Source organism: Gadus macrocephalus, chromosome 4, assembly GCF_031168955.1.
Source record: "Gadus macrocephalus chromosome 4, ASM3116895v1".
Lineage (NCBI taxonomy): Eukaryota > Metazoa > Chordata > Actinopteri > Gadiformes > Gadidae > Gadus > Gadus macrocephalus.
The window spans coordinates 8,634,071-8,660,909 of record NC_082385.1 but is presented as its reverse complement, the minus strand read 5'-3'; the positions used below and the strand labels follow the sequence as shown (position 1 = coordinate 8,660,909).

At 43.1% G+C, this 26,839-nt stretch overlaps 1 protein-coding gene across 4 annotated transcripts in view; it reads left to right on the top strand.

Moving 5' to 3' along the window:
- Positions 1-26,839, top strand: part of sgsm1b (small G protein signaling modulator 1b) — a 27,907-nt gene extending 1,068 nt beyond the window's left edge. The window contains exons 3-25 of one of the 4 annotated variants that reach the window (XM_060049975.1): positions 1,579-1,654; positions 2,866-3,028; positions 3,809-3,961; positions 4,609-4,676; positions 5,541-5,683; positions 6,414-6,545; positions 7,189-7,313; positions 7,407-7,474; positions 7,559-7,722; positions 8,147-8,276; positions 8,984-9,107; positions 9,390-9,454; positions 9,546-9,691; positions 9,879-10,007; positions 10,790-10,963; positions 11,268-11,336; positions 11,447-12,754; positions 12,845-12,969; positions 13,404-13,486; positions 13,628-13,737; positions 14,340-14,436; positions 14,789-14,956; positions 15,151-18,214. In XM_060049975.1, the coding sequence (XP_059905958.1) occupies positions 1,579-1,654; positions 2,866-3,028; positions 3,809-3,961; positions 4,609-4,676; positions 5,541-5,683; positions 6,414-6,545; positions 7,189-7,313; positions 7,407-7,474; positions 7,559-7,722; positions 8,147-8,276; positions 8,984-9,107; positions 9,390-9,454; positions 9,546-9,691; positions 9,879-10,007; positions 10,790-10,963; positions 11,268-11,336; positions 11,447-12,754; positions 12,845-12,969; positions 13,404-13,486; positions 13,628-13,737; positions 14,340-14,436; positions 14,789-14,956; positions 15,151-15,239 (3,909 nt within the window). In that variant the 3' untranslated portion in view covers positions 15,240-18,214. Of the gene's footprint in view, positions 1-1,578; positions 1,655-2,865; positions 3,029-3,808; positions 3,962-4,608; positions 4,677-5,540; positions 5,684-6,413; positions 6,546-7,188; positions 7,314-7,406; positions 7,475-7,558; positions 7,723-8,146; positions 8,277-8,980; positions 9,108-9,389; positions 9,455-9,545; positions 9,692-9,878; positions 10,008-10,789; positions 10,964-11,267; positions 11,337-11,446; positions 12,755-12,844; positions 12,970-13,403; positions 13,487-13,627; positions 13,738-14,339; positions 14,437-14,788; positions 14,957-15,150; positions 18,215-26,187; positions 26,355-26,554 lie in introns of those variants that run through there. The other 3 variants (XM_060049974.1, XM_060049977.1, XM_060049976.1) reach the window with 3 other exon arrangements.

The window sequence follows — 26,839 nt, the reverse complement described above, 5'->3', positions numbered from 1 at the left end:
ACGTGCTAAATTGAGGGGAATTAGGCCTACTCTTTTCGTTTTTTAACTATAGTTAAAATATATATATTTTAACTATAGTTGCAAAAAATGCAGAACAAGAGAGTTGTTAAGGATAACAGATGATATACACACCATACAACCACACTAATGCATCGAGCTATACGCTGTAGTATTATTCATGCTGCACCACCACCCCCTCCACCAGCACCACCCATGCACAAGCCATATTGATTCATAGGCAGAGGGATAAAAATAACAACTAGCTGAGACAGGAGACTGTTTCCTCTGGCTGACTGCCACAGAGAAATGCTACATTTCGTGTTGGTGTAGTGGCCGGGGCTATAGTGGCTCGACGAAAGGTGTTCAATCAACTCATGTTTGCTGTCTACCTGTGTCCATGAGCACGGCGTCGATGATGTCATTAAAGCTGCCAATCGACTAAATACTGGTGATATGCTTTCTATGGAAGCGACCAATCCATAGGCCTTGCTAGTTTATTTTGAGTTTCCTTAAAAAAATCTCCACAAGACATTATTAACATGTAATAGTTTGGTGGTATCTATGACATGACAAATACTTTGAACAAACTAATGCAGGGAACCACCTTGTCAGGTATGATATGGGTAGACATGGTCAGCTCTGACATCACTCACTACTGGGTGGTTGAAGTGAATCCTGTGCTACCATAGGCTTGTACTATTGATAGTGAGCAGCACATTTTAAGCCTTCTAAAGCGTTGTTCAGGGAATACATTGAGAATTGTTACTGCTGTTTATGCTGTAAATACTTCAATCCATCAGTTATTTGGCAAAAGTGGGAACTTTCTGCACATGAACGTACAAAACTTAAATTGTTGATTTGTACAGCAAGAACATAAACTTGTTGTGGCAGGCAGTGCTATTCTAAATCTTTATGTATATTCTACTGGCTTACAAGCCTATTTATCTTGTATCAGTCCAAAAAAGTCATCAAGACAGAAGCCATTTTCATGTCTCTTTGTTTTGGGCTTGTGTTTATCTGAACACTATATTCTACCCTCTATACGATGGACTCATTGATGAGTCCATCAATGGACTCATTGATGTTCCACGGCATGGCTGCTGTGGAACATCAGATTCAGTTCTCCTGTCTACATCAAATTTTACTATTTTGTAGAGCACGATTCATAAACAACGCAAATGTCAGTGTTGGGTTTGCGTTAGGTTCCGCTTTTGTGTCATGGTGCATGAAAACACCTTGAGGCCTGAGGAGAAGATGAGGCAAAATGGAACAGGACAGTGATTCACCTTGGTGGGCCGTTTCAGTATTATAACATGCTACAATGCTTCCCGAATTTCCTGTCTTGGGTTGTATATGATAAAGTAGCCTACTGTCTTATCTTTCATGGTAGTCATGGACAATGAAAGGAATAATGACATTGGAAAAACCAGCACTAGTGTGCATATCTTTGTTTTAAAAAGTCGGAGATGAAGTAGGCCTATATGATAGATGCATCAGGAATTATTAATAGCTGCGCAAACCACTTTATTATTTTTTTATAGCAATTCAGGCTGAATGCCTGCCGTACTTCTCTTTCAGGTGAAGCAGATCATGGAGGAAGCGGTCACGAGGAAGTTTGTCCACGCAGACAGCAGCCACATCATATCGTTCTGCAGTAAGTGTTGAATCTGTTCATCTGTCATTCGATCGCTTTAATGAACAGAATGGGAAGATTATTAACAACCAAAAATAACCAACTCCACTGATACTGCCAGGAATTAGAATGGCATACATGTAATATACATCAACGTGTGTATTGTTTCTTCATTTGTGTACATTTCAGCTCAATTACCAGTTTAATAATCTGGTAACATAAAGTGTTCAGGTTCAGCATACTGCCTGCTGCAACGCTCTGTTGTTATGTCATTCTTAATTAGACATCGGCGGAAAATAAACCTTGGGTTCATACTGACATTTGGCTTTGCACGTTGAAATGTCAAGCGCACCACTCCCACTCTTTTAACGTTGTCTGGTGCGAGGGAAGAGAAACTGGGGCGTGTTTGAAACTGCAATCTTGTTTATCTTCTGTCGCCGGCTGAGCCGTCTCTAGAAGCGCGGGGCAGATGGATCGATGGAATCCCTGCCAAAGCCTACAGCTTTCTCAACACGCAAATACTAATCGGAAGTGACGACTTTATGAATCACATCGTTGATATCCTAGCAACTGCTAGCAAGCGTGTTTGCCGTTTGTTTGTGGTCTATTTTTAGACCGATTGCCGCTGCATCGTCTCTGTGGGATCAATATGAGGGAAGGAATCTGGTCTTTCAAAATTGTAGTGACATTACTTAAATTTGAAAGATTTAAATTTAATTTAATGATGTTATGGGCTAAAGCAGTCCAACGTAGAAGCTGGAGTTGAATCTCTGTATATCTTCTTTATGAGCTTAGCGATTGTGTGGGTATGTGCGTACGTGTGTGTGTGTGTGTGTGTGTGTGTGTGTGTGTGTGTGTGTGTGTGTGTGTGTGTGTGTGTGTGTGTGTGAGACTGCGTGGTGTGCGCACGAATGCGCAAGCACATGCGTGTGTTTGCCCATAAACCTGAGTATACAGGCCAATACATGGTGTGCACATCACGCGTTTGTGTGTGCCATGCGTGCACATGTGTGTGCCAGCAAGCGTGTGGAGACATGTCATGGTGTCTCTCCCTCATATGTCCGCCCCTCGTGTGTGTGTGTGTGTGTGTGTGTGTGTGTGTGTGTGTGTGTGTGTGTGTGTGTGTGTGTGTGTGTGTGTGTGTGTGTGTGTGTGTGTGTGTGTGTGTGTGTGTGTGTGTGTGTGTGTGTGTGTGTGTGCGTGCGTGCGTGCGTGCGTGCGTGTGTGCGCAGCTGCGGTGGAGGCGTGTCTGCTGCACGGGCTGAGGCGGCGTGCGGCGGGCCTGCTGTGCAGTAACAAGGTGGCCGCGCTCTTCATGAAGGTGGGAAAGAGCTTCCCCGCCGCTGAGGAGCTGTGTCACAAGGTGCAGGAGCTGGAGCAGCTGGCGGAGAACAAGTGAGGCACCGCCTGCTGCACAGAAAGAGAACCAAGACGGACGCTGAATACACTGTGTTGTTGTTTGAGTCGTTTAAGCAGGTGTTTTTCATCCAGAGTCTTCAAGGGACTTTTTGATTAGGTAGACGTGACGAGGTCTGAACGATTAATCAAATCCAAACTGACATTGCGATGATATAGAACACGTTTTGCAAATCTTGAAGGCTGCGATAAAAAATCTTTCTTTCTAACCCATTAGATTTTTAAAGATTTGTAAGGATTTGTAAAGAAAGAGCAGTTTGTATGTTGACTGCTACCAATGTTGTGTTGATCATACTTTGGAATGATTAATTGCTTGTATAGTGAATAATACAGAACATAAGGAACTTTGAAAAGAAAAATCGCATAGGCTACTTAATCGCAATCAAAATATTGGTCGAAATAATCGCAAATATCTTGTTTCCGAAATCGTTCAGCACTAGACAATACGCTGAGGACTATAGGTAAGGGGCTAGGCTTTTGGTGAAACAATGCCTTGCAATTAGGCTGAATTTGTTAAGGTTGAAACCGAAACCTTTAGCCTTGGATTCAAGCACCTTATCCGCACCACTTTCGTGCAAGACACCCATTGCAATGAAAATGTTTTGCTTTTTCTGATATGTTCTTTCCAGATTTTGATATGTTCTTTCCAGACAGTTTTAGTTTAATCTCGTAGCTTTAGTATCTTCAAACTCACAGATACACTTTATCTTTTCAAATCTTTCTGATAAATCTTTCCCTAAATTTCTGTTTTTTCTTCAGCAAGCACAACAACACCCCCCTCAGCAACGACCGCAGCAGGCAGTCCAAGCCGGCCCACGTCCCGCCGCAGGCCCTGAGACACCTCTGGATCCGCACAGCACTCATGGAGAAGCTACTGGACAAGATTGTGGTGTACCTGGTGGAGCACAGCAGGTGAGACACTGAGGACTGGGACGGGTGAGGTCCTCAGAGGTACTGTTGGATGGGGCCCGTGAGGCACAGTAGGCCACATTTGGTTTCTACTTAGTACTGTTTGTTCTCTCTTTGTTCGCTTTTACCAAGAATCCATTTATATTTATTATAGCATACCACGTAAAAAAGACACATTGTAAAACAATGTTCTGTTTGTCTTTTGATATGACACAAGGGTTAGTCTCAATTAAAAGCGAGATGCACAACACTTTATGTGATCAGAATGTAACTAAACTCTCACTAAAACAGACTTACAGGGCTTAACAGGCAAAATATTAAGGACAACCTGTTAGTTACTCAGGCGAGCAAAAGTGTTGCATTCAAATGTTCGATCCAACAACAATTTCTTCACTAAAAGTATTTTTGCTAGCATTCCTCCTACACTGCTGCCGATCATTCACATTCTTGCTCAATTCAAATGACTCAAGCTCAGAACCAATTAGAGAGTAGCTAAATATATACCTAAAGCCCACACAATTTCTCTCCAGAAGCTATGCTTCTATGTTATTCCCATTATTACGAGGCCGTTATCAAAACTCTCACACTGAGCTTCTGTTGAACCATCACATGTTGTCCTTGCAATGTGCTTTTGCCTCCCTGCTCCACAGCTCGTTGTATGACAGAGAAGCCATGCTGCTGGACCCTGTGGATGGCCCTGTCCTCGCCTCTCTTCTAGGTACCCACTTATCCTCGTCCACACACCACAACATGATGTCTGGCGTTGATGAAAACGTGCTTCACCATTATCGGCTAAGTGATGCCAATAAGGTTTTAGTCCGATGCATCAACATCATTGACGGATAAAACTTTTTTTTTTATAATAGCTATATTGTAGTCATCTCAATTCATGTGCAGGGTTAAGGGTGCTGTCGGTATGACTTGAGAGCTGTAAGAGACAGAGAGGGGAGAATGTACGTCATTCAGCTGCAACCTTTCTCAGTTCTAGCTACAGCTCAAGCCCCTAGAGGGTGCTGATGGAGAAAACGTACATAGTGCAGCTATAAACACGTATCAGCATTGACACCTTATTCAGTCTCCTATATCTATTGTTAAAATCATGACGCCATGCTGACTCAGGGAAGTTCATGCTCCTCTGAGCATGACTCATCCAGCTCCGCAAGCGCTTCTAGAGAAAGAATAACTCCAAACATTCTCACCCCTCACTTTTTAATGGCCATCCTTGTGCCCCCCCCCAAAGCTCTTACTTTGAAGGTGACAGTGCTGGTAAGGGAGGGGGTTGTGAGGAGTTAGACCCGTGGCGGTGAACTGATATGGGCTTCTGCTCGACTGAAATCTCATCATTCAAATGATTTCTTAATTGCTAGTCATTGAAAGTGAGAGGATTTATGCTTAACATTCACGAAAGGCAGGATGGCAGGAAGGCAACGAGATGTTTTCAGATTAAGATCGAAACCATGGAGGACCACTGGCCTAAGAAAGCATTGCCAAACGTTACCCAAACCAGCCTGTGTGCACGCGTAAGTAATGCCCTTCCTAAAATGGCGGCGCTGTCGACGTGCCCTCCCTTGTCATCTCCCAGTGGGACCCTGTGCCCTGGAGTACACCAAGGTGAAGACCGCGGACCACTTCTGGACCGACCCGTCGGCCGATGAGCTGGTGCAGCGCCACCGCATCCACAGCGGCCACTGTCGGCAGGAGTCCCCGTCCAGACGGCCCGCCCTGGTGAGACACGCCCCCCCCTGGTGGTGATATATCTAATATTCAAATATTCACAGAATATAAAGTGCTGGTATGAGTTAAAACGGTTAACATTTCTGAGTGCATAAAAAGTATAATGACGAAAGAATAAAGTGGCATAGTGGTATTGCACTATCAGAGGTTGTAGCATGTTATGGTCCAGTGAGGATCCCATGCAGGTTGGGGGATACGTTGTTATGAGTATTCTGGTCTGCAGTGCTTGTGCCACTAGTGTCAGAAACAGTGTGTTTTATAAACACTATGGGTTTCACTGTCTAGGTCTGGGTTTCCCGACCTTTTTGGGGCTAGGCCCGATCCCAAACCAGAATTTAAAGGCACACCAAGATTATGAGAAATCCCATATTATTTCAAGGTTACATTAAAGAAACTGGGTTATTAGCAATTTTATCAATATTCCCACACCGCACATGGTCGATAGGGTATCACATGGACCCAAGTTCAAACAAATCATTATTTGGGAAATATGTGCGTAGAAATGTATCAATATTAAAGGAATTCATAAATAGTACAAATTATATTAGCAACCTATGTTGGCTTGATACAGTGGTTAGGAACCACTGGTCTATATGCCTGACAACAGTGGTTTTACAGTGTTTGAGGCAGAGGTCAGGTGAACTTCCAAGACGTTCCCCGGGGTTTTCCAGTGTTCTCCCGATGGGTTCAGCGGCGTCCCCCTGTCTGTTGTCCTCCTCAGATCCAGAAGAGACAGTCGAGTGGCAGCATGGACGACCGGCCCCTCATGTGGGCCAGGGATTACGTGGAGTCTCTTCATCAGAACTCCAGAGCCACACTGCTCTTCGGCAAGAACAATGTCCTGGTGCAGCCAGTATGTCGGCCATCTTGGCGTTGTCTTCTTACTTTTTTTATTTATTTTTTATTTTCAATCTTAGACGTTAGACCTAAAACAGGGTCAACTGACTGAATTTGACCTTGTCTTCTTGACAGATCAATAATTTACATGTATGTATGTATATGCCTGTGCAAGGCACTCTGAATGGATGCTTGAAGGTTTATCACACTTGACTTGACCAGATTTTCCTGTCCTCTCCCAGTAGTCACCCGGAGAAATTATTCTCCTGCAGTCCTACAAATGAGGACATTATCCATATTTACATCAAAAAAATGTCATGAAGAAAATGGAGCTCAAGGAAAAAATAAATACTGTAGGCCTATGTCAGAGGATTTTTTTTTCAAATCCATTTTCAGCCTCCTTATCCTGTGATTCACACCCTTAAAATGTCACCACAATTCCCCAGCAGGAAATTAAGTCTGTGAAACAGATTATTTCCGTGCTGGTTTGGGATAAATCCATTATTTCTGAGAGTTCAAGTTTGGCAAGTTTGGCAAGTTCCCGGAAAAGAATCATTTTGCCCATCCCTAGTACCTATAGATAAAACGTGCTTTCCGTTACTTATCGTTATCAAGTTCCCACTAAAAACGATAGGAACTCCGCCACCTGGTGTCCACAGAGAGATGACATGGAGGCCATCCCCGGCTACCTTTCCCTGCACCAGACAGCTGACCTCATGACTCTGAAGTGGACCCCGAATCAGCTGATGAACGGCAATGTGGGAGAATTGGACTCCGAGAAAAGGTCAGACTCTAACCGCAGTCTCCCATTTATTATTATCTGGAATTGTGTCACAGTCCAATGAAACTGATCCAAATGCATTTTGCGTTCCTGCAGTGTATATTGGGACTTTGCGATGACAATTCGTCTTGAAGAGATTGTCTATCTCCACTGTCATCAACAAGGTTGTTATTTCTAAACTTCTATTATAAATTTAAACGATATAAAAAATGTAACTTGAAAGAGGAATTGTTTGTGCTGCCCCCTAGTGGACAGTGGTGGAACTGTGGTGCTGGTGAGCCAAGACGGGATCCAGAGACCGCCGTTCCACTTCCCTAAAGGGGGTCATCTGCTGCAGTTCCTCACCTGTCTGGAGACCGGCCTGCTGCCCCACGGACAGCTGGACCCCCCGCTCTGGTCCCAGAGGGGCAAGGTCAGCCATGCTTACTTTTTGTTTTTATTGTTATGTACAGTACTAACTGTACTGCCCGTATAGAATTAGAATGAGTAGAATGATATGCTGTTTGACTTTTTAATGGGTTAGGTGGGTTCATAATGGAGCGGTTATCAGAAAACTGCATTTCACAAATATTGATAAAATAATTTAAATGTATTGTATAATATGCTGACATTTATAATTATTTTAATATTTTCTCTATGGCTCTCTTTTTATGACTTCTCATTTAAAAAAAATAAAATAATAATCATTGACTTCTACAAAATGTTGCCGTCAGAATGTGTTACGACCCAAACCAGGCGTGCGCCTGGTGTGCAGCCGGCCTGCTCTGTGGGGATATCTCCGACCACATGAAGAATGAAAGAATCAAACACTGAAACGATGACGTTTGCGTCGGCAGGGAAAGGTGTTCCCCAAGCTGCGCAAGCGGAGCCCCCCCGGGTCCTGCGACTCGGTGTCGGACAAGGAGGAGGAGGAGGCCACCGACTACGTGTTCCGCCTCCTCCTACCCGGGACACAAATGGAATTTGGTGAGTTTTTCTGTCCTAAAATTAAAATTCAATATTTTTTTTTACATAACCCAAGGCATCCAAAAGCCCTCCCAGGTTCGCCCACACCCACCCGCATGACTTTCCAACACACATTTGACTGATTGAATTTCTAATTAAATCATCGTAGTTTTAACTGTACAGCTTCTTAGAATATGGAAATATGATTATACTTCAGAATGGATTCTTAAAATACCATACTACCCTCCATCCACTTTGATCCTATAGTTACATTGGTCATAAAAAAATAAAATAAAATAAAAAGTGATATTGTCATGGATGAAACTCACACCTGAGAGGGAGGGGTCATTATGATTTGGTGTGTGTTTGTTGTTGTAAATAAGACATGCACATCCGTATTTGTTTCCTCAATGTTGACCTGTCAGCCTTTGTTATCTAGTCCCCGTCTGTGAAGAGAGTAAGGAAGGCCTTATATGGACATAACCCACCTACCACACCTCCACCTCAACCTTGGTTTGTTGTCTCCATGCTTTTTCTTTCTTCTTCTTTTTATGAATGTATTTTTTTGGAACTTCTGTAAAGTCTTGCCTGCTCACCCTGTATTTTCTTTGCCGTCGGTTGTCTCAGTTGAGTATTATGGGGGACGACGAGGCATGGATGTTGATTGTAGCAACGGTGCTGTTGTTAAGGGTTTAGGTAATCTAAACAGATGTTCCTGTGTGCAGTAGCTACAGAGATGGTGGACCCGTCGGTCAACTTGTGGCATCCCGTCCCGAGGAAGTCTTCCTGCTCTTCCTGTTCCCAGAGCGGATCGTCAGACGGCTCTCTGCCAAACGGGTGCAACCAAGACAGGTACGTCTGTCCTACTGCGGACAGAACCAGTCAGGACGTGCCTCCTGTCTTGTCTAGCGAAATCTGTACCGGCAGCAATATATTGTTGTTTTTCTTCCTTCTGAAAAATGTACTTATTGTAAATTGCTTTGGATAAAAGCAGCTGCTAAATACCATAAATGTAAATGTCACGATAACTATTGCTGTGTAGTCCCACGTGTATATAAGTCGTAACGTATCCAAACTCGTCTTTTACCTTGAATTCCTTCTGTATATATTTGTTCCCATTTTCCAACCTGGCAGGGCTCCACTGAAGCTCCTCTGTGACACCATGAAGTACCAAATCATCTCCCGTGCCTTCTATGGATGTGAGTGTAAAAATAAAAGGATTGCATGGGAATTTGTGTTGTTCTTTCGCCGATGTCCTAATGAACGCGCGATGCGTCTCTGCGTCTCCAGGGCTGGCGTACTGCCGTCATCTGTCCACCGTTCGGATCCATCTCTCGGCACTGGTCAACCACTCCATCGTGGACCGGAACGCCCCCAGCGACGCCCGGGGAGGTCTCTCCGTGGAGATCTGGACCAGCTTCCTCAAGGATTGTTCTGTAAGAACCCCCCCCCCCCCCCAGTTATTCCCAATCATTTGGCCACATTCTTTTGATAGTTGGGTTGGGAAAAATACAGTTTTTTTTGGATGGAAGGAGTTTGGCAACCCCTGGTATGGTTGATGATGAGGATGGTGATGATGATGAGGACGACGGTGTTCATTTGGGTTCATTTGTTGTGTTGCAGAACTACCAGGAGCAGGACATTTACAGGCTTGTGTATTTCGGCGGCGTGGATCCGACATTGCGCAAAGAGGTGTGGCCCTTCCTGCTGGGCCACTACCACTTCACCATGACGGAGAAGTGCCGGACGGAGGTGAGCGACACTCCGCTGCTGTTCAGCTCAAAATGTGAAGGAAAGAACCTCACCGTCTGAGCCAGGTCATGTCCCCGCTAATGTGGATACATTAGTGCACATCCGTTTTGGCCGACCGTCCTTGTCTGATAATCATCCTGGATTCCTATTTCGCTTCATAATTCAGTCTGAAGTTTCCGATGTCTGAGCTGTTTTTAGAGACGGGTCAGGGCTGTGTCCCTCTAAACCAATCAGGAAGCTCATGACGATTCTGCGAGAGACGTTGCCCTCTGTTGCAGATTTTTGAGCCGACATTTCTTTGAAAACTCCATTCAAAGATTCAACGATTTTAGGGACACGCAGAATCCAGACATGACGTTACGGTCATCTCCGTGTTGTTTTACTGTTACAGCAAGCAGATTTTGCACGATTCTGATGACCTTGATGGAAAATAATGCAGAGCAAAGAAACTGCACACGTTTCTCAAAAGTAAAAAAAAAAAAACACACTTGTGCAAACGCTGGTGCCAAAAAAGACTGAGACTGAGAGAGTAAAGGCTTAGATATGGTTGCACGTCGACGCAACGCATTGATCACCCCGTCGCTTCGACGCATTCGTGAACCTGTTTTGGTTCTGTGTCGGGTTTTAGTCAGCGGACCAATCCCAGCCCCTTGCTGCTGCGTCGCCTCCTCCTTTGCGGTGGACGCAAGGATGTTCCACAGGGACGTAATCGGCCCGTTAAACCCCCTTGCGTTGTGTCGACGTACAACCATAACTAAGCCTTCAAATGCCTCGCTGTCTAGGTGGATGAGAACATGCAGACGGCTTACGGCGTGACCATGAAGGAGTGGCAAGGCTGTGAGGCCATCGTGCGCCAGCGGGAGAGGGAGAAGCACGCCGAGGCCCTGGCAAGGTGCTCCTCTGGGGCCAGCGTGGAGAAGGGGCCCCTGAAGAGAGAGTCCACCATCAGCACAGATGTGAGTGCTGCTTCAAAATGGGCAGAGCTGTGAAACTTGCATAACTGCAACCTCCATTATGAATTAAAAGTTATTTGTTTGTGTTTGTATTATAAGTTCAACCCAGGTTTCTTATTAACTCTCTGCATATATATTCGTTTTTACAAATCATTGCGAAGATATGTAATGACCGCAGTGAGAAGAACATCTGTAGTGTAGTAGTGTATGTGTAAAACAGAAGAGAAACCTATGACTTATTTTAAGCGGGAGAGGTAAAATGACCCTGTCTGTCATTTATTCTGTTTGCGGTCTTATTTGACTCCAGTACTCTCAGGGTAGCAGCTCAGCACAGCAGAACGCCCGCTCACAGAGTGACTCCAGCAGTAGCACACAGGTAGACTCATCACTACTTCAGATGTTGATCTGATGTTATACTAATGTGGGTGACCTAAAACCCTACCAAATTGTCACGGAAAAACTCTATGCTCTCTGTTGGTTTTCCAGGTTTACGGATCGGTTGAAGACATGGATCAAATGGAGTCAGAGCCCAGATCTGAGGAAGGCGAAGTCAAAGACGTCAAAGTGGACACTGCTGACCCTAAAATACCTCCCCCTTGCGACCCCTCTTCTCCAGCTCTGTCCGAGAAACTTCAGGATTTAGACGTTAATATTTTTGTATCCGGTGCATCTGTTGGATCCACCGTCTCCCAGCTGTTGCCAGGCTCAGCAGAGCCTCCCGGCAAAAGTGTCAGCGAGGAAACAAAGTCTGGACTAGAGATCACAGACACGCAACCTGCTGTCCACCAATCACACGGCGAGAACGTTCCCAAGACCCCAGCACCGAAGGACATCACCAGTGACATCGCCAAAGTCTCGGGAAATGAAAAGGTTGAGGGTGTCTCCGAAGTCAACACCGCCGCTGAGGGGAAGTGCACTGAGGGGAAGCGCACTGAGGGCGAACCCTTGAACAAACCCGAGTTGGGCACGGAGAAAGTCACGTCACCGAAAACGCCGGTCAAGGTGATCCCCGCGGGCAAGACCCCGACGAGAGCAGAACCGGAGAACATGAATGTATTAACGCTGGAGAAGGAAGTGCACAACGAGTACTTCCAGGCCCCCCTGCTCGGACAGTCCTTGGCCCTCAAAGCACAAGCGGGCAAAGACCTGGCGCTGTGTCTCCGCAGAACGGGGGAAACCACCCCGGACGTAGTCGCGGCGGACCCCGACAAATCCCCTCTCCCGACCCCCGCCAACGAGCCGGAGGGAGAGGACACCGACGCCGACATCTCCGAGCTGTCGGAGCCCAAGAAGGACAAACCCGGGGAGCTCCTGTACGACCGGCCGGGCTCCGACTCGCCGGTCCGGCAGGTGCTGCTGAACGCGCTGCAGACGGCCTCCAGGGGGAGCCTGTCGCTCTCGTCCCACTGCAAGCAGTCCTCGGACACGGCCGACTCGGACGACTCCCCCTCGGCCCTGGAGATGGAGGACATCCCCACGGGCATCACCTGCGTGAGCTCCGGGGACGGCCGGCCCGGGACCCTGATCAGCCTGGCCGCGCCGCCCCTGTCCCGCATCCGGATGAGACTGCTGGACGGCCCGGCAAGCGAGAGGGTCCCGGTCGGCTTACCGGACGCCGGCGCGAACACCAGCCCCGAGGGAACGGAGGCGGGCCTCTCTGAGGACGAGGAGGAGGGAGAGCCGCAGATGGAGAGCCTGCCCACGAGACAAGCGGCGGTAGAGGAGGCGTCTGTCGTCTGTCCGGAAGGCTCCGGCGATGGGCCCCTCTTGTCGTCTGGGGAAAGTGCCTACACGGTAAGCTGTGACAACAACAACAACAGCAACAACAACAACGCCACACATACCGTCCATTAGTCAAATGAGTCGGGTTACACTCTTTTGCAGCAAGAGCAGCTAGACATGTATCTGCTGAACTTGCATCGCATCGATAAGGACGTGAGGCGGTGCGATCGGACGAATTGGTACTTCACCCCCGCCAACCTGGAGAAGCTACGCAACATCATGTGCAGGTGAAATATCAACGTTATGGAACACAATTTGGACTTCAGTGCTGAAGTACTTATTTATCAGCTGCCTGCAGCTTGCACCTTAGCATCTTAGCTCCTTTTCTAGCACTAGCACCTTTTCTGTTTCGAAGCATGCTGGGTAAATGAGCCTACTAGTTGAGCGTACTTGCCAACTTGTTTGTACATTTATTCATTGTACATCTGGGTGAACACTCCCACTTGTGATATCGCTAGAGGTACATTTTGAAATGGCGTGTAATGGCTAATCAACAACTCACCTGACGGTAAGATAAGAGCCCTTCAAGTGTTGTTAATTCCCAGGCTTTTAATGGGGGTAAAAAGGGATATGCATTAAAAAAAGACCCCATGTCACAATTTGGATGTATATACAAAGTCAGTGAAAGCATAGAAATATCAATATGACTTTGTGTCAACAGTTATGTTTGGAAGCATTTGGACATTGGTTATGTCCAGGGGATGTGTGACCTTCTCGCTCCGCTGCTGGTCATACTGGATGACGGTCAGTAAAGAAATTCATCTATAGGAGCCTTGTGTTAACAGTAGTCTCTCACTCAATCACTCACTCACTCACTCACTCACTCACTCACTCACTCACTCACTCACACACACAGCTTAACGTGTGTGTTGTAACGTTCCACAGAGGTGCTGACGTTCAGCTGCTTCACAGAGCTCATGAAGAGGATGAACCAGAACTTCCCTCACGGGGGAGCGATGGACTCCCACTTTGCCAACATGCGCTCCCTCATCCAGGTCAGACGGATGGTTTAAAGTTGAACCAACACACACACGCACACACACACTCGCACTCAAACACACACACATACTCAATCTAGGGCTGTGCAATTAAATGATTATTAATACATTTCATTTTGGCCTTTGCAATTAGCTAATCGTGAAAGGTTAAATGAAAATAATCAATAGATAAGATCTATGAAAACAATGTTGTACAAAATAAATCTTATTTTGTTTGCATTTTACATTCAAATAAAATGACAAACTGTTACAACTCAGATGTAAGCAAATGATTCCCAGGCATTGTGGTGAAGGCTGCTAGAATCTTGGTTGCCAAGCGGGGTCTGAGGAATGACCACCCCTAAATATATGACACAAATAATGTGACAGGATGGCAAGATTTGCGAATTGAATTAATAATCTGTCAATCGCAATAGATAATCACAATCACAAAATGGGGTAAAAATGTTTGATTCACCTTTTTATCACAATCACGCAGCTCTTGCTCACAAACACACACACACACACACACACACACACACACACACACACACACACACACACACACACACACACACAAACACCTTGATGACCTCTTTATGACCTCTGTTGTGGTTTAGATCCTGGATTCTGAGCTGTTTGAACTGATGCAGCAGAATGGAGACTACACCCACTTCTACTTCTGTTACCGGTGGTTCCTACTGGACTTTAAAAGAGGTGAACACACAGTATCATGCCTAGCATCGCCCACCAAGCACAAAGACTGGGTGCTGGCAACGGCAAAATAAGCCATTTTAATAATTTTGTTGAAGTGCTGTTTTATAAGAAAAGGTAAGCCGGAATAACGATTCCTAGGCTAAATTCCCTGGAAGGATTGACTTGTATGGGAATGGTTTATTCTTGAGAAACAAATTATTGAAAAGTTATATAGTGCAGATTTAAGAGATTATATTCATACAAATACTTCAATACAAAATATATATTTTTACTAATTTACTACCGTTTTTATTTTTTTATTTGTCAAATATGAATATTCTTATTGGTGTGCATTGTGTTTTTTTTGTTGCAGAAATGGTTTACGATGATGTGTTTTCGGTGTGGGAAACCATCTGGGCAGCAAAGTACACCTCTTCTGACCACTTTGTTCTCTTCATCGCCCTGGCGCTCGTCGAGATGTACAGAGACATCATCCTAGAGAACAACATGGACTTCACCGACATCATCAAGTTCTTCAACGGTAAGGCTACCCATCACACCCAGACTGTTGGAAGATTAAAGATATCTACGGACAAAGCAAATCAAACCAGATCCTAATATGTTGTTATGATACCATGCATCCACCCTAACCGAGCAAAATAGGAAATAACGCATAAACTCGTTCTCATGTATTTTACATAATGTTGAATTGTTTTCCGTCTTTCACCTCCTCAGAGATGGCTGAGCACCACAGCGTGCCCAAGGTCCTGTCGCTGGCTCGCGACTTGGTGTACAAAGTCCAGGCGCTCATAGAAAACAAGTGACGACGCACGCCTGCCCCTACTCACTTCTCTGTGCTATCATCATCGTGTGTGCCAAGTTGTGACCACAAAAGAGGTTCTAGTGACACAATCACATTATACTCATGTACTCTAAGAGGAAAGACAGAAACACAGACGACTCCACAGGAAGATGTGTTACCACAGCTGAGTATTCTGCAGTAGTCATGAAGCAGTTTTTTCGGTTGCTAGTCCCTTTTTCAGGTGACACAATTATTTCTGGGAAGTGTATAAATGTGCGTGTGCTTTTGTTCACTCGGTGAATGGGACCTTGTTAAAAGAAAAATCGCTTCAGGACATTCATTATTTTACCTTAGATTGAGCTATGTGTTCAGGGATAGCGTTACCAAATGATTCAGTTATTTTTGTTCAGTTCTTGCAGAGCTATGAGAGAGAGAGAGAGAGAGAGAGAGAGAGAGAGAGAGAGAGAGAGAGAGAGAGAGAGAGAGAGAGAGAGAGAGAGAGAGAGAGAGAGAGAGAGAGAGAGAGAGAGAGAGAGAGAGAGAGAGAGAGAGAGAGAGAGAGAGAGAGAGAGAGAGAGAGAGAGAGAGAGCGCGCCATGCCTGGGTGGGCAAAGGGTGGACCAGAATGAAAGAATTTGGAGGAAGATGATCTTGATGGATGTACTTGTGGATGGGTGCGTGATTTACTCTTGAGAATCTTTCTAGTTCAGAATTCTAATATACATTTATTTATTTATTTATTTATTTATATAAGACAAATTTAGAAAGTGCAGGTTTATGATCTCATTTTCGAATATATTGGAACATAATGTGCAGAGCACTCATTTAGTTCCTGGAAACTGATCACTTTCCTCCAAAGCCATCATTAGATAAAATAGCCTCACACCAGTTCTCTTGATGATGTGTGGGGATATAGGCGCAACATGGCCATGGTACAATCAACGTGTACCCATTTGAGCACCATTGGTCAACGTTGGTCAATGTTTTAAACCACATCTGAAACGTTGCTCTTCAAGGTGTCTTGCTGACACCTTGGGTGGGCCTGAGCTACCCTGTCATGGCAACCGACCAAACCTTACCCTGTCCCCCTCTCATAAACGTTGTTATGTTCATAGTTGTATAGTTGTCCTACAACATCTATACTAAACGGTGTTCTTTTGGATATCTAGTTTCTATGCAAACAATGCAAACAAGAAGTCAACAGAGGTCCGATATCTGAGAGATGATCTTTTAGCCGGTTTAGGGTGAGGTTAGCCTGGTCACCGGCCAGGGGCTGAACCCCCATTTGAGATACCCCTTAGACGTTAATGCTATGGTTTCACGAGATCCACATGGTTTTAAATACAGGCCATAATACAGACCTTTGCCTTTCAGCTTCATACTGACTGCTGCCATCAAGACTGAGCATTGTCTGAGGTTACTAGTAAAACGGTTATGGCTAGGGCAAAGATCCCTAATGCATAGCACAATGAATACAATGATGAAGATACAGTGAAGATGTGCAGCAACATCAACCTTTGATTTCTCAAGTTCATGTCATGAGAGTGGCTTTTAGTTTGCCTTTGCGTTCTAATCAATTTGCCTCCAGAACTTTCCATTTGCAACACATCCCATCGACATAACTCCTTTCACCGTTTAATTTGCTGGCGTCTCTGATGGGCTGTCAAAACAGCCTACGGTTGCCTTATTTCTGCATGGCTGGAGATGTGTTTGAAGGCGGTGATCACGGTCTGGATGTTCTTCAGCCTTTCACCAGAAAGGATGCTTCCTCACCAGCATTCACATCCTTGCCTTGTGGATGATAATTCCCCCTTCTTATACACAAACTGTAACACACAAATCTATTATCCCTCGAGTTTATCTCTATCTATATTGACCTCGGTCTTCTTTGGAGTTCCTTTACTCGATGGACTGATTTTTGCCTTCCTTGTTAGTGACGTTTCTCCCAAGCAGGGCAGAGAACCTTGATTTTGCTATCCTAGACGTAAAAGATGAACACAATGACTTTTAGTCATCCACAGCCATCTCTAGTGTTGGTGAAAGCCTTAAGTAACTATATTGCCCGGGACGCTGCATTTGAACTGTTCACAAAACCACCTCTTTGGCTGTCTTCTGATCATTATGCTTGAAAAACAAACATCACGGATAGCTTTACACAACAGACCAGAATGGGATGGTGGATTTATTACGCAAATGAAAAAGAGCACATTTACTCTCTTGTCATTGATACTTCTCGCTCGCACATCTGCTGACATGTTGCTGTGTCCCTGCTTTATTCAATCTCTTGTCTTGGAGTCGACTTCACCTTTAGAAATGCCCCATCTTCATCTGACCGCCCTTGCCTTACGCAATTGTCCGTTGTCCCCACTGCGTCTGGTCCCTTAGTAACTGTTGTGCGGCATTCGAGCAGAATGAAGAACCATCTGAGGCCATCTCTTTATTTATGTTTTTAATTTATTTTGCTCAGAGAAACGCTGCTGCTACACCCACCTTTAGGTGCAAATGAAAAAATTGACCTTCCTTTGGCTACCGTGGACAGTACACTCACACACACACACACGTTTTGGCTATGGATTTTTCAGTCACAATTGCACAATGGCCAGGATAATTCCATAACATTGGGTCGACCGTGGCTTATTTTCCAGTGGTTCTGTATCAGTGCTAACATGTGTCTCAATATTCAATTCTGATACATTTACTATGTGTGTTGTCTTTGATGTATATGTCGTGAGATTTGCAGTGTACTCTATGCTATGAAACTAATTAATTTGTTGTGCAATGAATCTGATATATTAATAGTCCATTAATATATTCCACATGTTTGAAATGCAATACATGGTCCGTGCGTGTGCTTTACCTAAGTAGAATCATCTGAAATAACATGAAAATGAGCCAATGAAAATAAATATATTTTTATTTTTTCAATGTCCTCTTAAATTGTCAATTCACTATTGCAATTATTAATTTACTGTCTATTAAACAATCGGTATATTTTCAGTCCTTGTGTCTTAGTATCATTTTTTGTAGGCTATGTATTCTGAAGTGGTAACGGGTGGAAAAAACAAAGAACTTTAAAATGCCCTAACCCTATGAGGTAACTTGAGGTTAGTTTATTCCAGTGATTTCTGAACGGTTGTCACCTGATATTCCTGTTGACAGTGTACCTAACCTCCAAATTCTTTATAAGAAAAACAGAATCAATGCAAAGTCCATTTGCTTATTTGATCTGTGGCTTTCAGTTCAAAGTTCACTACAGACGTACCTGTTTCTGACTGGAATCTAAAACTAAAGACTTTAATTTGTGATTTGATTTGATGAGGTCATTATTTGGATTCGTTTTTTGGATACTTCATAGCATTTTGGACCAGAAAATACATTTTTCAGCAAGATAAAGATAAGGTACAGTTGTTGCGATAATCTTTCTGACAATCTTGATATGATCAAATAATACTGAATTATTTTTAATTAATCAATGTTATTAATTATCACAATTTAGTATCAACTGGTCTCTATTTGAATTAAAATGGTAGGGTATCCCTCTGTATTACAGTTTTTCTCAGTCGCTTTGGTACATTTCTCAGATCAGAAGTGAAATTTGCAAATTTGTAAGTGCATTTCTCAAAACAATTCGTACAAATAGTAAAACACCATGGCTTTCATGCAAAAGCAAGTCTCTTGCTCAAAATCCTTAGTCCGTTTCTCAAAAGTAAATATCTGTGACAATGAACACAACTAACCCGGTCATCAAAATGACAAGTCCTTGTGTCATTGTGTACGGATACATGTTGTCAATATAACAGTGTACTCTGGAGGGATGTTCTGATGTAAACCATGGCTAGAAGTTTTGAAGATAATTATTGTAAATTGTAAGTTACACCTTAGTGTCTGTGGGAGATTGATTGCATGAGACTGGACAAGTAATGTAATTTGTTGACAGACCATGTCATTGCTAGAAATGTGAACATAGGAAAATCTCCTTAGGGTAAACTGTACATGCATTGCTGCAGGAATTACAGTGCAGTCCTCCTACACCTCCTGACGTTCCTGTCTGTTGGGCCACAAATTCTCAGACAATGTAACATTGTGTTGTGCTCCAGCTATATATATACTTGCCAGTTCATGGTTCAGGAGATGCACCTTTGATCAATTCCAGTAAATTGGTTGATCGTTGGTTGATCTAACACTTCACACATTTCCCTTCTTTAGAGAAAGTCAAGATTCACCTGGTAGCAATTTACCAATTCAGGACAGATTTAGAAAAAAAGTCGAATGGAAATGTATAGAAATATGCTTGACATATTATGACAACTTGTTCAACCATTTTGCATGTAAAGACTTATGCAAAGAACTAATGTTGTGGGGGTGAGACTATTAAATAGAGACCCATTACAATACATTTTTATCAACATGACATAAGCAATTGATAATGTAGGAAAGAGCTGAGAATTGGGCATAATCATTTGCATGGATGTACCAAAGCATTTGCAACTTGTTCAAAGAAATGAGAAACTGCTTTTTTGATGTGCACAAACGACACAATTATGTGAAGATTGAACAGGTAGTTTTGAGAATTTCAATTCTGATCTGAGAAATGTACCAAAGCGACTGAGAAAAACTGTTAAACCCTCTGTATTAAAGCACATTGTTTACGTCACCTTTTAAGGCCTACTCTAGCTTGGGGTTAGCTTTGATGGTGACTGCATGATATGTTTTGCCTACAGGGTTTACTAATATTGAGTGTTTGATGCTCCATTTTAATCCATTTTATTATTATATATAACTCACTAATAAATGATAGATGGCAGCAACCGAGTACGTATGGGGTTGATACGTTACCAGACTACTTGCGGAGTGCTACGAAAGATGGCAAAAAACCCACTTTCATTGACAGCGGTCGTTATATGCTTAGCAACGGTGAATTATCCAAATTTATTATAGATATAACTAGAGGGAGCACTGTACTATCAGTGCACACTCCTTCTCAAGCCTCTCTCTCTCTCTCTCTCTCTCTCTCTCTCTCTCTCTCTCTCTCTCTCTCTCTCTCTCTCTCTCTCTCTCTCTCTCTCTCTCTCTCTCTCTCTCTCTCGTTTCGTTTTGTGGAGAATGAAATTCACCAGAGAAACGCTCCCATTCAATATGCATTGGTTTACATTTCATTCGGTGGAGCACGTTTGTTTCAGTTTTTGAGGAGGTCTGCTTCCATAATCTGAAATATTGACATATATATAACTAGGGTGCAGCTTACTGTCTGAATTTGAATAAACGCTCCCATTCAGAATGTATTGGTTTACATTTCGTTTTGTGTAGCACGAAAAAAGTCGGACAATCGTGCTCTGGGGCACGATTCAAAAGATTAACGTTTGTGAAATCGCGTGATACCGGGTTGCACACACACACACACACACACACACACACACACACACACACACCTCAAACACACAGACACATACACAAACACACACGCACACACCTCAAACACACACACACACACACACACACACACACACACACACACACACACACACACACACACACACACACACACACACACACACACACACACACACACACACACACACAGTTTAACGTGTGTTCTGCCGTTCCACAGAGGTGCTGCTTCACGGAGCTCATGAAGAGGATAAACCAGAACTTCCCTCACGGGGGAGAGATGGACTCCCACTTTGCCAACATGCGCTCTCTTATCCAGGTCTGACGGATGTTTTAAAGTTGAACCAACACACAAACGCACACACACACTCACACTCACACACTCAATCTAGGGCTGTGCAATGCATTTGATGCTATGCATTAAATGCATATTACAGTTTTTTTCAATTGCTTGAACACTATAGACACATGCTTAGACCAAAGCAACACAACTTTAAGTTTTTGTTTCTATACTTTAAACACATGTAACCATTCCTTAAACAAAAGCGCTGCTTTGCACTTTAGTTGCAATTGTGCAACACAATTGCTCCTTTCTGCAACACACTTGCTCCTGCACACTACACACTATTTCATACATAAGACACTTAATTCAAAAATGACGTCTCATTGTACCATTGGGAAAACACATCTATTCAAAATCCTAAACACATTGGTTAACTGAGAATACTTACTTACACACCTGAAAACACTTTCTTCCAAAACTGAACACCAACAGTTTCATCCATAAATAAGGACATTCCGACTCGAAAACAGGTATGTCTTCAACTCTCTACTTTCTACTCTACTCAGACTGCATCTAGAGTATTTGCAGTACTGTACCATATCACATGTACTGTATTGCAGGGTGGCTAATGCTTTTTGAACGAAAGTGGTAGTTTTGTGATTACAGTTTTTTTCAATTGCTTGAACACTATAGACACATGCTTAGACCAAAGCAACACAACTTGAAGTTTTTGTTTCTATACCTTAAACACATGTAACCATTCCTTAAATAAAAGCGCTGCTTTGCACTTTAGTTGCAATTGTGCAACACACTTGCTCCTTTCTGCAACACACTTGCTCCTGCACACTACACACTATTTCATACATAAGACACTTACAGTTTTTTTCAATTTCTTGAACACATTTTGCAAATTTTGGCTCATTGTGTCAAAACTCAACACACAAGCAAATAAGACACAACACTGGGAAATAAACCATTCACATCTATGTCAAATTGAAACTCGGCTATCGAAACCTAACAATTCTTTGTAAAAATGGCACTCTGATGACAAAATGATACACACTTGCATCATATGAATACACTTTCAGATCAGCAGCAACACACTAGTCAACTTTATATAAAACACTGCAGTCTTCCATATTCACTGTTTTTATTCAGTTCCACAGAGGGCACGTTTTCACCACAACCATAATGTACTGTAATGTAATGTACAGTACATTGCAGTACTGTACATTACAGTGCAGTAAATACAGTTTGAGCAAAAAAAAATAAAAATAAACCCTACTGTAGTGTAAACACAGAAAAACATGGCAATTGTGCATGGGTGGGCTTATGGATCCTGCCGTCTGTTGGGGTCTGGCCATAGGATCTCATCAACATCACAAGCAATGTTTTCTCCCGCTAAGCATCGGGGAAAATATTGCCTTGTGTGCCGAATCCATCCATGGATTGACCCTAAGTCGATGTCTCCGCAGGCCTGTTCCATTGCCTGCAGAAGAGGCATGCAAGCATGTGGTTGGCGGTCATATACGCGCCATCTCCAAGCGCTGCCACGGGACTGGCACAATTGCCCTTTGGCCAATTATGTTACAACCCCGTCGTCTTGTTTTGCTGAGGTTGAATCCAGCCTCATCAATGTAACTAAATTCATGAGGCTGTGCAGCTCCATCCATTTCCAAGATGCTCTGTAACAAAACAAAATACATGCACTACATATTTTGGATGGCATTACTCAAAACACTCAACGACAGTACTACACATACAGAACCCCCACCCCATCGAACAGGTACCTGGTACCTCTCTGAATGTATCTATGTGGTACTGATAAAATGGCACATATTCAGCTGTAACTGGATGACACCAATACTGTATTGTAAATGTAAAGGACTGTAACACTTACCGGTACATATTCACGTTGAAGTCCTTTGACACTGACACTGTTCCTCTCAAATGGGACCCTGTACAATTGCTTCATGGTCATTTGGTGCTTTACCAAGATGCGTCTGATAGTGGAAATGGTTACTCGCTCTATGTTATTGAGCTGGTTGAGACGGTTTGCTCAGACTAGGTCCACAATGGCAAGTTCCTGCTGTTGGGTGAACAGGCGTTGGCGTCCGCCCCCAGAAGGTCTTCTAGTCATTCTATAGAAAAAAGCAACCACAATATGTTACTGTATTGGTTTGCTTCTTTTTACAGTGCTGTATACACTGTACTTTACTGTATATACCATAGAAAGTAGTGAAACACCTCAATGTAGGTAATCACAGTATGTCACAAAACTACCACTTTCGTTCAAAAAGGAGCATTAGCCACCCTGCAATACAGTACATGTGATATGGTACAGTACAGCAAATACTCTAGATACAGTCTAAGTAGAGTAGAAAGTAGAGAGTTGAGTTGAAGACATACCTGTTTTCCAGTCGGATTGTCCTTATTATGGATGAAACTGTGAAAAGGCTTAGATTAGGGTGGACTCCCTGCCCAGCTTCCCTCATAGTCAGGCCATGGTTTATGACATGGTCCTCCAAAGTGGCTTTTATGTCATCGGAAATAATGTTCCTCTTCCACCACGTCCTCCTCTATGTCTCTGTCCTCCTCTTCCTCCTCTACCTCTGCCTCTTGCTCTTGCTTCATCCATGCTTGCAAAGTTCTCAAAATGGCTTAACTGAGGCCTTTTTGTAGCTGGCTGATTGGTGTTCAGTTTTGGAAGAAAGTGTTTTAAGGTGTGTAAGTAAGTATTCTCAGTTAACCAATGTGTTTAGGATTTTGAATAGATGTGTTTTCCCAATAGTACAATGAGATGTCATTTTTTGAATTAAGTGTTTTATGTATGAAATAGTGTGTAGTGTGCAGGAGCAAGTGTGTTGCAGAAAGGAGCAAGTGTGTTGCACAATTGCAACTAAAGTGCAAAGCAGTGCTTTTGTTTAAGGAATGGTTACATGGGTTTAAGGTATAGTAACAAAAACTTCAAGTTGTGTTACTTTGGTCTAAGCATGTGTCTACAGTGTTCAAGCAATTGAAAAAAACTGTAATTCAAAAATGACGTCTCATTGTACCATTGCTAAAACACATCTATTCAAAATCCTAAACACATTGGTTAATTGAGAATACTTACTTACACACCTGAAAACACTTTCTTCCAAAACTGAACACCAACAGTTTCATCCATAATAAGGACATTCCAACTCGAAAACAGGTATGTCTTCAACTCTCTACTTTCTACTCTACTCAGACTGTATCTAGAGTATTTGCAGTACTGTACCATATCACATGTACTGTATTGCAGGGTGGCAAATGCTCCTTTTTGAACGAAAGTGGAATTTTTTCTGATTACCTACATTGAGATGTTTCTGTACTTTCTATGGTATATACAGTAAAGTACAGTATATACAGTACTGTAAAAACGAAGCAAACCAATACAGTAACATTTCGTGGTTGCTTTTTTCTATAGAATGACTAGAAGACCTTCTGGGGGCGGACGCCAACGCCTGTTCACCCAACAGCAGGAACTTGCCATTGTGGACCTGGTCCGAGCAAACAATGCAATCCGTCTCAACCAGCTACAGCAACAAATACTTGCAGATAGAGAAGTACCGGTATTCAATAACATAGAGCGATTGAGCATTTCCAATATCAGACGCATCATGGTAAAGCACCAAATTACCATGAAGCAATTGTACAGGGTCCCATTTGAGAGAAACAGTGTCAGGGTCAAAGGACTTCGACGTGAACATGTACAGGTAAGTGTTACAGTCCTTTACATTTACAATACAGTATTGGTGTCATCCAGTTACAGCTGAATATGTGCCATTGTATCAGTACCACATATACATTGTTGGTTTCCATCGGGCTGCTCTGGTCCGCAACTGGTTCACCAACCATCATCAATTTGAAGTCCAATACTTGCCCCCTTACACACCATTTCTAAACCCCATAGAATAATTATTTTTGGCTTGGAGATGGTGCGTAGATGACCGCCAACCTCATGCTCGCATGCCTCTTCTGCAGGCAATGGAACAGGCCTGCAGAGACATCAACATAGGGTCAATCCATGGATGGATTCGGCACACAAGGCAAAATTTTCCCCGATGCTTTGCGGAAGAAAATATTACTTGTGATGTTGATGAGATCCTATGGCCAGACCCCAACAGACGGCAGGATCCATAAGCCCACCCATGCACAATTGCCATGTTTTTCTGTGTTCACAGTACAGTAGGGTTTATTTATTTATTTTTGCTCAAACTGTATTTACGGCACTGTAATTAGTACTGCAATGTACAGTATTTAGTATTTCTTTTGGTTGTGGTGAAAACGTGCCCTCTGTGGAACTGAATGAAAACAGTGAACATGAAAGACTGCAGTGGTGTTTTATATAAAGTAGACCAGTGTGTTGCTGCTGATCTGAAAGTGTATTCATATGATGCAAGTGTGTTTCATTTTGACATCAGAGTGCCATTTTTACAAAGAATTGTTAGGTTTCAATAGCCGAGTTTCAATTTGACATAGATGTGAATGCTTTATTTCACAGTGTTGTTGTCTTATTTGCTTGTGTGTTGAGTTTTGACACAATGAGCCAAATTTTGCAAAACGTGTTCAAGCAATTGAAAAAAACTGTAATCCATTTCGATTTTGGATTTTGCAATTAGCTAATCGTGAAAGGTTGGATGGAAGTAGTCAATAAATAAGATCTATGAAAAAAATGTTGCACAAAAAATATCTGATTTTGTTTGCAGGTTACATTCAAATCAAATGACTAACTGTTACAACTCAGATATACTGTAAGCGAATGAATCCCAGGTACTTGGGTTAAGGCTGCTAGAATCTTGGTTGCCATGCGGGGTTTGAGGGATGAACACTGCTAAAAATATGACACAAATAATGTGACGGGAAGGCATGGTTAGCAAATTGAATTAATAATCTGTTCATCGCAATGAATAATTACAATCACAAAATGGGGCAACATTTTTTGATTATCCTTTTTGTCATAATGATGCAGCTCTTACTCACAAACACAAACACACACACACACACACACACACACACACACACACACCCACACACACATACAAACACACACAAACACACACACCCTGGATGGATTGACTCGTGTGCACGTTTTATGCATGTGCTAACTGTGTGTTTATTCTGGAGAAACAAATTCCTGAAAAGTTACATGCAGATTTAAGAGATATAATCATGCAAATATTTCAATACAAAAAAAATAAAAAATGCTACCGTATTTTTATTTATGTGTCAAATATAAATATTCTTATTGGAGGGCATTGTGGTTTTTTTGCAGAAACGGTGTTCGATGATGTGTTTTCCGTGTGGGAAACCATGGGCAGCAAAGTACACCTCTTCTGACTGTTCTCTTCATCGCCCTGGCGCTCGTCGAGATGTACAGAGACATCATCCTAGACCTAGAGAACAACATTGACCTCACCGACATCATCAAGTTCTTCAACGGTAAGGCTACCCATGATCACACCCACAGTGTTGGAAGATTAACTCTATCTAAGGACAAAGCAAATCAAACCAGATTCTAATATGTGGTTATGATGAAACCATATATCCACCCTAACCGAGCAAAATAGGAATTAATGCATGAACTCGTTTTCATGTATTTTACATAATGTTGAATTGTTTTCCGTCTTTCTCCTCCTCAGAGATGGCTGAGCACCACAGCGTGCCCAAGGTCCTGTCGCTGGCTCGCGACTTGGTGTAGGAAGTCCAGGCGTGCATAGAAAACAAGTGACGACGCACGCCCCTACTCACTACTCTGTGCTATCATCATCGTGTGTGCCAAGTTGTGACAAAAAAAGAGGTTCTAGTGACACAATCACATTATACTCATGTAGCCTACTCTAAGAGGAATGACAGAAACACAGACGACTCCACAGGAAGCTTTGTTACAACAGCTGAGTATTCTGCAGTAGTCATAGAGCAGTTTT